Here is a 12,419-nt window from a genome sequence, read left to right as displayed (position 1 = left end):
GGATTCGCCCTTAACGTGAGTAAAGTTAAAAGAAAGCATGAGATAAAGAGCCGCACACGCTTTGGCGACCCTCTCTTCCTTCCCAGCTTTGATGTAAATCTCTGCTGCTGCTGGCAGAAGGTGAGTTTGAAAAACTGTGCTGGTGTCTAATAAATAGAGACTCTAGAGAGCTGGTGAGTGGGGCAACGTGTTTCAGACTGCGACATAAAGCAGACGTGTCCTACGGAAAGCTCAGCTCAAACCCTGTTTACATTGCACTCTTCATCTGTGCATGTCTTTGCGAAGAACAACAAAGGCTCATTATCGAAATAAAGTCTGTTTCTCTGCCAGTGAAATGACACATGTGGGCCCACGGCCAAATTACAAAAGACACAATGAAGTCTGGCCCGCATCATTTTCCAGTAAGTATGTCGTTTCACTCAGAAATGCATCACATTAGTCAGGGATATTGAACAATTGGCTGGTCGTTTTGCGAAACAAACCCTGAGGCTTGAGACTTGAGTCTGAGCTCAGTGTTTTGAGACCAGCACAAAATTTACACTCATAAGTCAACCAGCCTATAAATGCCTTACTTATGCCTTACTTCACAGCTGTGAATGCATAAATCTTACACTAAAATCAACTCTTTTTCTTGAAACTGCCAGCTTAATTGCCTCATGCGAAATTGTCTTGTAGTTAAAATTTTTTTATCATATTTACAGTTGGGCATTTATTAGTTTTTCCTAAGTACAAAATAAAGTGTAACGTCGGCAACACCAAAGCTCCAAAAATATTTATTTTTAAAACATCTTTTGCATAGCGTATGTAACGTTTCGAGCACGCAGGCTCTTCATCAGACAAATTGAATACTGATGTGCCGCTCTTTATATCTTTGAACAAATACACTACCAGTCAAAAGTTTTTGAACATTAATTTTTTTTTTTACATGCCTAGATTTATTGGATCCAAAGTACAACAAACAGTAAATATTTTACTATTCAAATTTTCTATTTGAATATAGTTTAAAATCTAATTTATTTCTGTGACCAAAGCTGAATTTTCAGCATCGTTACTCCAGTCTTCAGCGTCACATGATCCTTCAGAAATCATTCTAATATTCTGATTTGCTCTTCAAGAAGCATTTTTAATAATTATTTACAATATTTAAAACAAGTGAGTACTTTTTTAGGATGCTGTGCATAGAAAATATCAAAAAATATATTTTTAAAACAACTTTCGCATAGCGTATGTACAGTAACGTTTCGAGCACGCAGGCTCTTCATCAGACAAATTGAATACTGATGTGCCACTCTTTATATCTTTGAACAAATACACTACCAGTCAAAAGTTTTTGAACATTAATTTTTTTTTTTACATGCCTAGATTTATTGGATCCAAAGTACAACAAACAGTAAATATTTTACTATTCAAATTTTCTATTTGAATATAGTTTAAAATCTAATTTATTTCTGTGACCAAAGCTGAATTTTCAGCATCGTTACTCCAGTCTTCAGCGTCACATGATCCTTCAGAAATCATTCTGATATTCTGATTTGCTGCTCAAGAAGCATTTTTAATAATTATTTACAATATTTAAAACAAGTGAGTACTTTTTTTAGGATGCTGTGCATAGAAAATATAAAAAAATATATTTTTAAAACAACTTTCGCATAGCGTATGTAACGTTTCGAGCACGCAGGCTCTTCATCAGACAAATTGAATACTGATGTGCCACTCTTTATATCTCCAGGTGATCAAAATCACATGACCAAACACCAGGTTACTGACCAATACATCAACAACTACAATAAATCTACATCCAAAAATATGTAAAACTATGCAAAATACAACAAAGTATTCAGATTAATTAAATGAAATTAAATTAGTCACACCAAAACCTTTGATATATTATATGCATTAAGAGAAACACACCCATATGTATAGACATAATAATAATTTAAAGAAATGGACGAATATCAAAATCTTCATTTAGTCCTCTTTAATTTCATTTAATTAATTTGTATACTTGCAGGTACAAAATCAAGAAAAGTGTTTTTTGAAGTTTACATTAATAACAATATTGTTGTATTTTGCATAGTTTTACATATTTTTGGGTGTAGATTTATTGTATGTTGTTGATTTTGATCACCTGCAGATATAAAGAGTGGCACATCAGTATTCAATTTGTCTGATGAAGAGCTTGCGTGCTCGAAACGTTACATACGCTGTGCGAAAGTTGTTTTAAAAATAAATATTTTTGATATTTTTGGAGCTTTGGTGTTGCTGACTTTACACTTTATTTTGTACTTGTTTTTTAGTCGAGCACCCATTTGAGACTGATGTGCGTGCTTTTGTTTCATTTTTCTTCGTTAGTTTTTCCTAAAGCAATGTTTAGTTGGATTTTCAGCATTAGTGAACATATACACTACCAGTCAAAAATTTTTTTTTTACATGCCTAGATTTATTGGATCCAAAGTACAACAAACAGTAAATATTTTACTATTCAAATTTTCTATTTGAATATAGTTTAAAATCTAATTTATTTCTGTGATCAAAGCTGAATTTTCAGCATCGTTACTCCAGTCTTCAGTGTCACATGATCCTTCAGAAATCATTCTGATATTCTGATTTGCTGTTCAAGAAGCATTTTTAATAATTATTTACAATATTTAAAACAAGTGAGTACTTTTTTTTAGGATGCTGTGCATAGAAAACCAAAGATCAGCATTTATCTGAAATAAAACACTTTGGTGACATTATACACTACCATTCAAAAGCTTGGAGTCAGTGTGTATATATATATATATATATTAATATTTATATCTATTTTTTTGAAGGTAAGAAATTATAAAAAATAATACTTTTAATTAGCAAGGATGCTTTAAATTGATAAAGTGATGATAAAGACATTCATAGTGTTACAAAAGATCATTCTATTCATCAAAGAAACCTGAAAAAAAATGTACTCTCCTGTGTTTCACATTATAATAATAATAATAAACACTTATAAAAAAAAAGCAGCAAATCAAAATATTAGAATGATTTCTGAAGGATCGTGTGACTGGAGTAATGATGCAAAAATTTCACCTTTGAAATCACAGGAATAAATACAATATAAAAATATATTCAAATATAAAACAGTTGTTTTAAGTAGTAAACATTTCAGAATTTTACTGTTTTTGCTGTACTTTAGATCAAATAAATGCAGGCTTGGTCAGCAGAAGAGACTTCTTTAAAAAGCATGAAAAATTTAATTCAAAAACTTCAAAGTAATATCAAAAATAATTTTTAAAGGAATTTTACAGAGTATCACTTGTTTTTTCCATGTTTAAATGTTAATGGTAAATCTCTGTTGTGCAGCATTTTATATGTTTGCCAAAAAAATAAAATTGTTGACATTTACATTTAAGAGTAATTAAATTGGTATAATTTATGCTTTTATTTAATTACCACCGTTTTTTTTGTTATAGCACATTTGTTTATTTAGAAAAACTTTATTTTTTTTTTATTAAATCAACAGCACTGTGTAAAGTGCTGACGTTTTATGAATTCAATTAATTAATCTTTTTTTATTAATATTTAATTGATCCCTTTTAGTAAAAAAAATGGGGAAAAAAAGACATTTTTACAATAATGTTCCCTTGCATTAGTTAACAAGAACTAACAATGAAAAATACTTTAAAAAATGATTGCTCTTAAAGTTTTGACATTTAACATTTACTATCTATACTAACAACAGTTTATATTACATAACATTAACAACGGTTAATAAATACTGTAGCATAAAATGTATTGGACAATTTTAGTTATTAGTTTAGTGTTCCATGATGCATCAACTAACAGTAATGAAAACTTATTGTAAAATGCCATCAATGATTTTCACTGCACCCTGATTATATTGGAAAGCCTTGCAACTTAACTGTTTAAATGATCTGTTTTACCAGTAATAGTTCCAGTCAACGTGTAACATCATTCTAATAATGCTTAAATAAGTAGAATAAAAAGTCAGCATCCAGCTGATTTGAGATGCAGTGCGGTGACTGTAGAGGGTAATTAGTGCTGAGCTGCTGAGTGAGTTTGGTAGAGCATGACTGAGCCCTGAGTGCATGCTATTATGAGAGAGCGTCATGTTTTTCCCCTTCAAGAAAGCAGCAGTCTGAGAGAGGCTAACCGGGGAACAGAGAGCACAAAACACAACTGGCAGCTGGAGATCATGACATGAAATGTTGCTGTGATCATAGAGTTTGCTGATGCTGTAGCATCTCACTCGCTTTCGTCAAAAGTCAGAGAGATGCTGTTTGTTTGACACACATGGACAGCAGGATGTTCTGAGGATGCACACTGAGTTTGGGTGCTAAAACCTTGCAGCAGTTTGATAATAACACAACATTTTGAGATATACCCTGCCACTCAAATGTTTGGGATCAGTAAGATTTTTTTTATGTGTTTTTAATCAAAGTTCCTTTTAGTTGATCAAAAATGCAGAAAAAGTAATATTATAAAATTTTGCAAATCAAAATAACTGCTTTTTATTTTAATATACAGTACTTTAAAATATAATTTATTTCTGAGATGCAAAGCTGAATTTTTCAGCATCATTACTCCAGTCTTCAGTCTTCCATTTATTCTAATATGCTGCTGATATTATTAATGTTGGGAAAAGTTGTGCTGTTTAATATAATTTTGAAACCTGTCATACCTTTTTTCAGGATTCTTTGATGAATAAAAAAGAACAGTGTTTTTTCAAAATAGAAATCTTTTCTAACAATATAAGTCTTTACTATCACTTTTGAACCATTTAGCACATACTTGTTGAATGAAAGTATTAATTTCTTTCAAAGAGAGAAAGAAAAAATTACCGACCCTAAACTTTGAAAGAGGTGTTCATTGTTACAAAAGTTTATTATTCATTTAATGTGTTTAATTCATTCATAAATTTACTTTTTTAATACTGTTAATACATTTATACAGCAGTTATGATCCATTTATTACCTCTTAATAACTTTTTAAGCATAAAAAACAATTTCCAACCTAAACTGTCTTAAATCTTGAATTGCTGAAGTATAAAAAAGGTTAAAAAAAAACATAAGTTAATTGTTATAAAAAATGCGATTTTTTTTTAATCTTATATGAAATATATATTTTCCAAAACATGATTTACTCTGAAAATCAAAACCATAAATCTAAACAAGTTGAGTCCCAAATCTCGTTTTGTTTTATATTTTAAAATGAGATTTTAGTGAAATTTTATTTATTTAAAAAAAAAAAAAAAGTATCACAGGTTCCAAAACAAAATTAAGCAACATTGATAATAAATCAGCATATTAGAATAATTTCTAAAGGATCACGTGACACCGAAGACTGCAGTAATGATGCTGAAATTTCAGCATTTCATTTTAAAGTATATTAAATTAGAAAACCACTATTTTAAATTGCATTAACATTTCACAATTTTAGTTTTTTTTTCTGTATATTTAATAAAATAAACAGCCTTGATAAGCAGAAAAGTCCTTTAAAAAGCTTTAAAAATCTTACTGATCCCAAACTTTTGAGCGGCTTAGTATATATAACTTTAGGGCAAGTGCCAATTAAGCCATTACAAAACAGTCATACAAATGACCTATGAATCAAATTTGAACAGCATATAGTTGATTTCTCAGTATTTTCTTCCAGAGTAAGATACATATCATTAAGATGCATTCATATGAGAAGTAAAATGAAGATACAGAGTCTTGTCTTCTGAGAAATGGACCAAAACTAAGTGAGTTTATACATAAAAAACAAAAAAAAAAAAAAAAAAAAAACGAATGTTTGCCACTTTGCCAGTGTGGTTTGAATGACTAAAATACAGATGTTTTCTCAGTCTGATCATGAACTACAGTAAAAGTTATTTCAGTGTTTTATTTTATTGTAAATCTGTTGAAAGTTGTGTTGCAATAATGCATTGCAAATACAAGATGTTTACATTTAGAGACCGTGTTGTTGTGTTCCTTTTGACTTTTTTCCATAATTTGTGAAACTCTAAATTAGGGCTGCACAATATATTAAATACTGACTATTAACTAATAGTGCAAAGTGTAGATTAAACTGCTAAAAACTTTAAAAAGCTATATTTCTACACTGTTTGTGCAGTGTTAAGTATTGTGGCTCCACTAACTCTCTGTCTGCTGAATGTGGATGGGATGTGAGTGCGAAATGTAAAACCCGGAGTGGATCCGGAGCAGCACGTTCAGTCCTCAGAGTCTCAGTCTGTGAGAGCAAAGAGCCACGCATCCACCCTCCTGTCTACCTCTCACGATCAAATAAATAATAATACACTTCATACTGCAAGGATTTATGTTCTTTGTTAATTTCCACTCAAATACTTGAGCAAAGACATTTAGTGAAAGCTTTAAGTGCTTATGTTTAAATGAACTTTTTTGTGTTTCTGGTGGGAGCTCAAGGTTTGCTTTACATATGAAGAATAAAAGCAAAGCGTGTGTTGGGATGAATGCATATTGACAAACATTTGACACTTTACATGTGCTGTGATGTAATTCAGCTATGGTAGAGGATGCGTTATGCACATGAAGCAGACATGCATTATCTAGAGACCTTCATGAAATAAAAGGTCTGCAAAATTGCAAATATTTTCCAATAACATATGTGACCTTCTTAAGTCTTAAGTCGCTGGGGTATATTTGCAGCAATAGCCAAAAACACATCGCATGGGTCAAAATTATTGATTTTTCTTTTATGCCAAAAATCATTAGGAAATTAAGTAAAGATTGTGTTCCATGAAGATTTTTTGTAAAATTCCTACTATAAATATATCAAAACGTAATTTTTGATTAGTAATATGCATTGTTAAGAACTTAATTTGAACAACTTTAAAGGTGATTTTCTCAGTATTCTGATTTTTTTGCACCCTCAGATTCCAGATTTTCAAATAGATGTATCTCGGCCAAATATTGTCCTATCCTAACAAACCATACATCAATAGAAAGCTTTCTTATGATGTATACATCTCAGTTTTGTAAAATTTAACCTTATGACTGGTTTTGTGGTCCAGGGTCACATATTTGGTTGTTGCGTGATTTCAGATTCTAAATAAAACCCATCAAAAGCATAAGTTAAAATTTATTATATGAAATATGTCTTGAGTAGCACTGGTATATTTGTAGCAGTAGCCCAAAATACATTGCAAAAATTATACATTTTTCTTTTGTGCCAAAACTCATTAGGATACTAAATAAAGAGCATGTTCCATGAAGATATTTTGCAAATTATCTACCGTAAATATACCAAAACTTGCATTTGGACAACTTTAAAAGGCGATTTTCTCAATATTTTTTATTTTTTTGCACCCTCAGATTCCAGATTTTCAAATAGCTGCATCTCAGCCAAATATCGTCCAACCTAACAAACTATACATCAATGAAAAGCTTCTTTATTTTTATTATTTATGATGTTTATGATGATTTATAAATCTCAATTTTATGACTAGTTTTGTGGTCCAGGGTCTCATATGTGGTGCAACTGATATCAATTAGACACATCCAAAAAAAAAAAAAAACTCTCAGCAGCTAAACATCTTACTTTGTAAATGGCTGATAAGAAATATGCACAGTGTGTCTATATTAGGCTGAGTAAGTGACCACAAGGTAGTGTAATACTAAGCGTAATACTAATTTACTAAGGGAATCTGTTTGCTCTGTATTCATCAGGGCTTCCTACTCAAGTGATATGCATTTCCATTTTGGCAGGTTTGTTTTTTTTCTGTCACTTTGTCACGCGTCTGTGGCCTCGCAATGTCAGGCCGTTATTTATTTTCTCTTGTTGGTGGCTTAGAACAGCCGTAGAATCATTATAGATGGGTTGTTCATGTTTCCCATTTTCATTTACTGGAAACATTTGACACTGAAGTGTTCTGGAAGCTCAGATAGCTGGGTAATAACCTACAAATCATGAAACACCTCAGTGCAGAAAATAAATAAAATGCATTATTTGTATTAAGCAGAAATATACAAAAAGATGAAACAATCCTATTTAACAGAGCATGCACAATGTTTAGAGTTTCAACTTTGCTTTGACAATACCATATCAGTTTTGTGGCCAAGGAGTCATAAAAATGGAGAAAAATGTTTAGAACGTCTGAATAATTGTCTAAACGCAATCTTCAAATGTCCACATGTTCCTAAAACTGTTAATTTTTCAAAGTTTGGGATGTGCTTTTCCTGCATTTTTATTCATTTAACTTTTTTGGGCGTCCCATTAGTGCTTAACCCCATAATTGTTGCTTGCACCGGAGATGTGAAAGCACATGTTTGTGGAACTTTTCACAAGTAGGTGTCTATGACAGCTCATTGAATCATATCCTAACCAGTTATGCACAACCACTTTTTTTGTGGATCTTTCTATTCATCAAAAAAAAAAAAAAAAAATTACTCAGTTTTTTTTTTTTTTTAAATATTGATAATAGCAAATCAAATATTCAAATTATTTCTGAAAGATCATGTGATGCTGAAGACTGAAGTAATGATGCTGAAAATTCACCTTTGATTTCAGGAATAAATTATATTTAAAAAAATATTCAAGTAAAAAGCAATTATGTTAAATAGTAAAAATATTTCACAATGTTACTGCTTTTGCTGTATTTTGAATCAAATAAATGCAGGCTTGTTAAGCAGAAGAAACCTCTTTAAAAAAAAAAACATTAAAATCTTACTGTCCAGTCCACTGGTAGAGTATATAGATCTTTTTCTCAGTATTACAGTGCTCAAGTAAACTCAAGTAAAATGAAGATTAAAAAGTCTTGTTTTCTAAAAAATGGAACAAAATTAAGTAAGTTTATGCTTAAAGCAAGAACAAAAATTTGTCAATGGGGTTTGAAAATACAGATGAAGAACAGCATTTTTGCAGTGTGATCACAAGGCGCAGTAAAAGTTATTTCAGCATTTTAATGTTTTTAAAAATGAAATTTTTTATTAGTGCTTAACCCAATATTGTTGCTTGCACTGGTGATATATAAGCAGTATTCATGGATCTTTCTATTCATCAAAGAATCCTAAAAAAATGAACTCAATTGTTTTAAAAATTGATAATGTTAATGTTTCTTGAACAGCAAATCACATATTAGAATGACTTCTGAAAGATCATGTGACACTGAAGACTGGAGTATTGATGCTGGAAATGTAGCTGTTCTGTTCACAGAAATAAATTGCATTTTAAAATGTATTCAAGTAGAAAGCAGTTATTTTAAATAGTAAAAATATGTTTATTTTGCTGTATATTGGATTAAATAAATGCAGACTTGGTGAGCAGAAAAGACTTCTTTAAAAAGCATGAACAATCTTACTATTCACTGGTAGTGTATAAAGAGCTTTTCTCAGTATTTGTTTTCTCTTGGTGGCTTAAAATCAAGACGCATTTACATAAGAAATAAAATGAAGATGCAAAGTCTTGTTTTTTGAGAAATGGAACAAAATTAAGTGAGTTTATGCTAAAAACAAGAACAGAAATTTGTCATTGGGATTTGAAAATGATAAAAATACAGAGTGTTATCGCAAGGTAAGAGTTATTTCAGTATTTTATGTTTTAAAAAATGAAATAAAAAGTAATGGAAATGTGTTTTTATTCATTTATCTTTTTTGGGCGTTCTATTACTGGCTAGCCCCATAATTTTTGCTTGCACTGAAGATGTGTAGGCACATAGAGTTTGTTCACTTTTTTTCTCACAAGTAGGAGTCTATAACAGCCATTTGAATCCTACACTCTTAAAAATAAAGGTGCTTCACGATGCCATAGAAGAACCATTTCTGTCTAAATCGTTCCATGAAGAACTTTTCCCATCTGAAGAACCTTTCTGTTTCACAAGAAGGTTCTTCAGATTATAAAAAGGTAAGAAAGAGATGGTTCTTTAAAGTACCTTTGATTGAATGGTTCTTTGTGGAACCGAAAATGGTTCTTCTATGGCAGAACCTTTTAAAGCAGAGTGTATCCTAACAAGTAATGAACTTTGGCACACATTTAGAGCACAGTCCCAATTTAAAGCACAGCAAATTTGGTGTCTCTATATCAAACCCTTTAACATCACCAACATTTAGTATTGCACTTCTATCTCTGCTTGCATTTTGAAAGCATGTGGTCTGGAAAGCTCATTGTGCAGCATTACATTAATATCTCAAATATGGCACGGAAACAGAAAACGCCTCTTTATATTTTGATCATTAATATCATCTACTTTGTCCTCCCACACCTCACAACATTCCCTGCATCTTAAGGAAATATTACCAGCCATATGGTCATAACCATAGCCTCTGCACGGCACGCGAGTCTTTATTTTTCATATCTAATAGTATGATGGCTTTGCGAGGATGCAAAACAAAGCTAGTTTAATATGAGGTAAATGCACAAGTCTTGGTTATTTGTCTGGCGACATGCATTAATAGCAGATATCAGGACAAACCGATTCTATTTTTGTTGACATGTTTATATGGTAAATTGTGAATTTGCAGGACCAAAAAGAAATATGCTGACCCATCTAGTCCATACAGGTCTCAGGGAATCAGGCTGATGCAATTTAAGAATAATGTTATGACATTACAGCGGCAGCGGTAGACATAATGCGCGCTAAAAGTGCAGTCTGTAATTTTAGAAATGACACCAAACCGAGTTATTACTTCATGCAAGTAAAGTAATGTCTGGCGGAGCAGATATCAAAATATCTGGGCTTGCAGTTAAAATGGAAGCCGTTTGTTATTTATATTACAGCTGATAAATATCTTGTAGCTGCCTAGTAATTTTCTAGTACTAAACATAATGCTTCTATGGTTAAATGAATGAGTTTTACTCATTGCATAGGTAAAAATAGGCCTTTTCATAGTTTTAAAATCAATATTACAGTAGTACTGAATTTTAGCTTGTAGAATGAACTTGAACTTGTTAGTATATTCAACTTGAAATTGTTATTTTTACAAAGAAAGTAAATGATCCTGTTGTTACATTTACATTTAGGTTACATTTTTTGCTGTTTTCGAGATGTATTTACACTTTTATGTTTGCTTTTGTTGTTAGGTCAAGTAACTTGCTGTTTTGTAACATCTAGAGTTGATTTTCTACTCAAAATGACCCATTCATACTCAAAAACTATTCACTGATTGTTACCGTCATTGTGTTTCTTGTGCCAAGTATTGAGAGCTCTGTGTTCATTTGGTTAGTAACTACATTGAGTCAACATATAACCTTAAAAACAATAAAGAGCTGTCGACTTGCTTGCATATGTTTGCAAGTGAACAACATGCTTTAATGGCATGTATTTCAGTGCTATGATGTTTGAGTAAAACTTACAAAGCATGGGAGTGAATTGTACTTGAGGACTGCAGGGTGAACTCAAAATAATTAAGTAGAAATTACTCAAACTCTTAAGTGTACATGTTAAATTTACTTACTTCCTATGCTAATTTTACTTGCGTACACTCTTAAAAGTAAAGGTGGTTTGAAAGGTTCTGCCATAGAAGAACCATTTTTGGTTCCCCAAAGAACCATTCAGTCAAAGGTTCTTACCTTTTTATAATCTGAAGAACCTTCTTTCGATACAAAGAGCCTTTTGTGAAACAGAAAGGTTCTTCAGATGTTAAAGGTTTTTTATGCAACCGTTTAGACAAAAAAAGGGTGTAGATTTTACTTAATCGCCTACTTCCGCATGCAAAAACGTGCAAAATGAAAACAAAGTAAATTTACTTATTGTGTAATTTTAAATCAAAATGCATTAATAAAACCGAAAGCAGGATTGGCCTATTTAAATATCACAGAGACCGTTTTCAAAAAGGTTGCACTCAAAGTCTTTCACAAGGATGCATTGTTTTGGGTTTTTCCTGTCTAATCTCTGATCTTCCTTTCTTTCTTTTAGCCTTCAGTCGTGCAGCTCTGCCGTTCGGTCTGGTGCGGAGAGAGCTGTCCTGCGAGGGTTACCCCATTGATCTGCGCTGCCCGGGGAGTGATGTCATCATGATCGAAACGGCCAACTACGGTCGCACAGACGACAAGATATGCGACGCCGACCCGTTCCAGATGGAAAACATTAATTGCTACCTCCCGGATGCCTATAAAATCGTATCTCAAAGGTAAAGGACCGCTTGCCAAGCATTGCCCGTAGTCCAAATGTGGATGCTATTTCCTCGTTTCCTATTCGCTTGTAGATGCTGAATTTTGCTCGGCAGATATTGTGTGGTTGTTCTTTTTAGTGAAAACTCAAGTTCAAATTCTTCCAGAGAATGAAAAAAAAAATCTTTTATAAATAAACGCCACCTGTGTTAGTCCACTTTAATTTGTCCAAACCTCGTTAGGGTTTGACGTATTCCATTCTGTCAATGTTAGTTTGGAGTTTGAGGAAATACTCAAGACCTTCCCCACAATGAAACATATGCTTTTGCTTTCAGGACGGCCTAAATTTGACGTTT

The 12,419-nt window shown here is 32.0% G+C and overlaps 1 protein-coding gene across 5 annotated transcripts in view; it reads left to right on the top strand.

Moving 5' to 3' along the window:
• LOC141345017 (adhesion G protein-coupled receptor L2-like) overlaps positions 1 to 12,419 on the top strand; it is a 171,921-nt gene that overhangs the window by 53,593 nt on the left and 105,909 nt on the right. For all 5 annotated transcript variants that reach the window (XM_073849914.1, XM_073849911.1, XM_073849912.1 and 2 more), the window contains exon 3: positions 11,870 to 12,083. In XM_073849914.1, the coding sequence (XP_073706015.1) occupies positions 11,870 to 12,083 (214 nt within the window). The remainder of the gene's footprint in view (positions 1 to 11,869; positions 12,084 to 12,419) is intronic.

This window comes from Garra rufa, chromosome 10 (genome assembly GCF_049309525.1).
Source record: "Garra rufa chromosome 10, GarRuf1.0, whole genome shotgun sequence".
Classification (NCBI taxonomy): domain Eukaryota; kingdom Metazoa; phylum Chordata; class Actinopteri; order Cypriniformes; family Cyprinidae; genus Garra; species Garra rufa.
The sequence above is the reverse complement of the archived record's forward strand: the minus strand, read 5'-3'. Positions and strand labels throughout refer to the sequence as shown.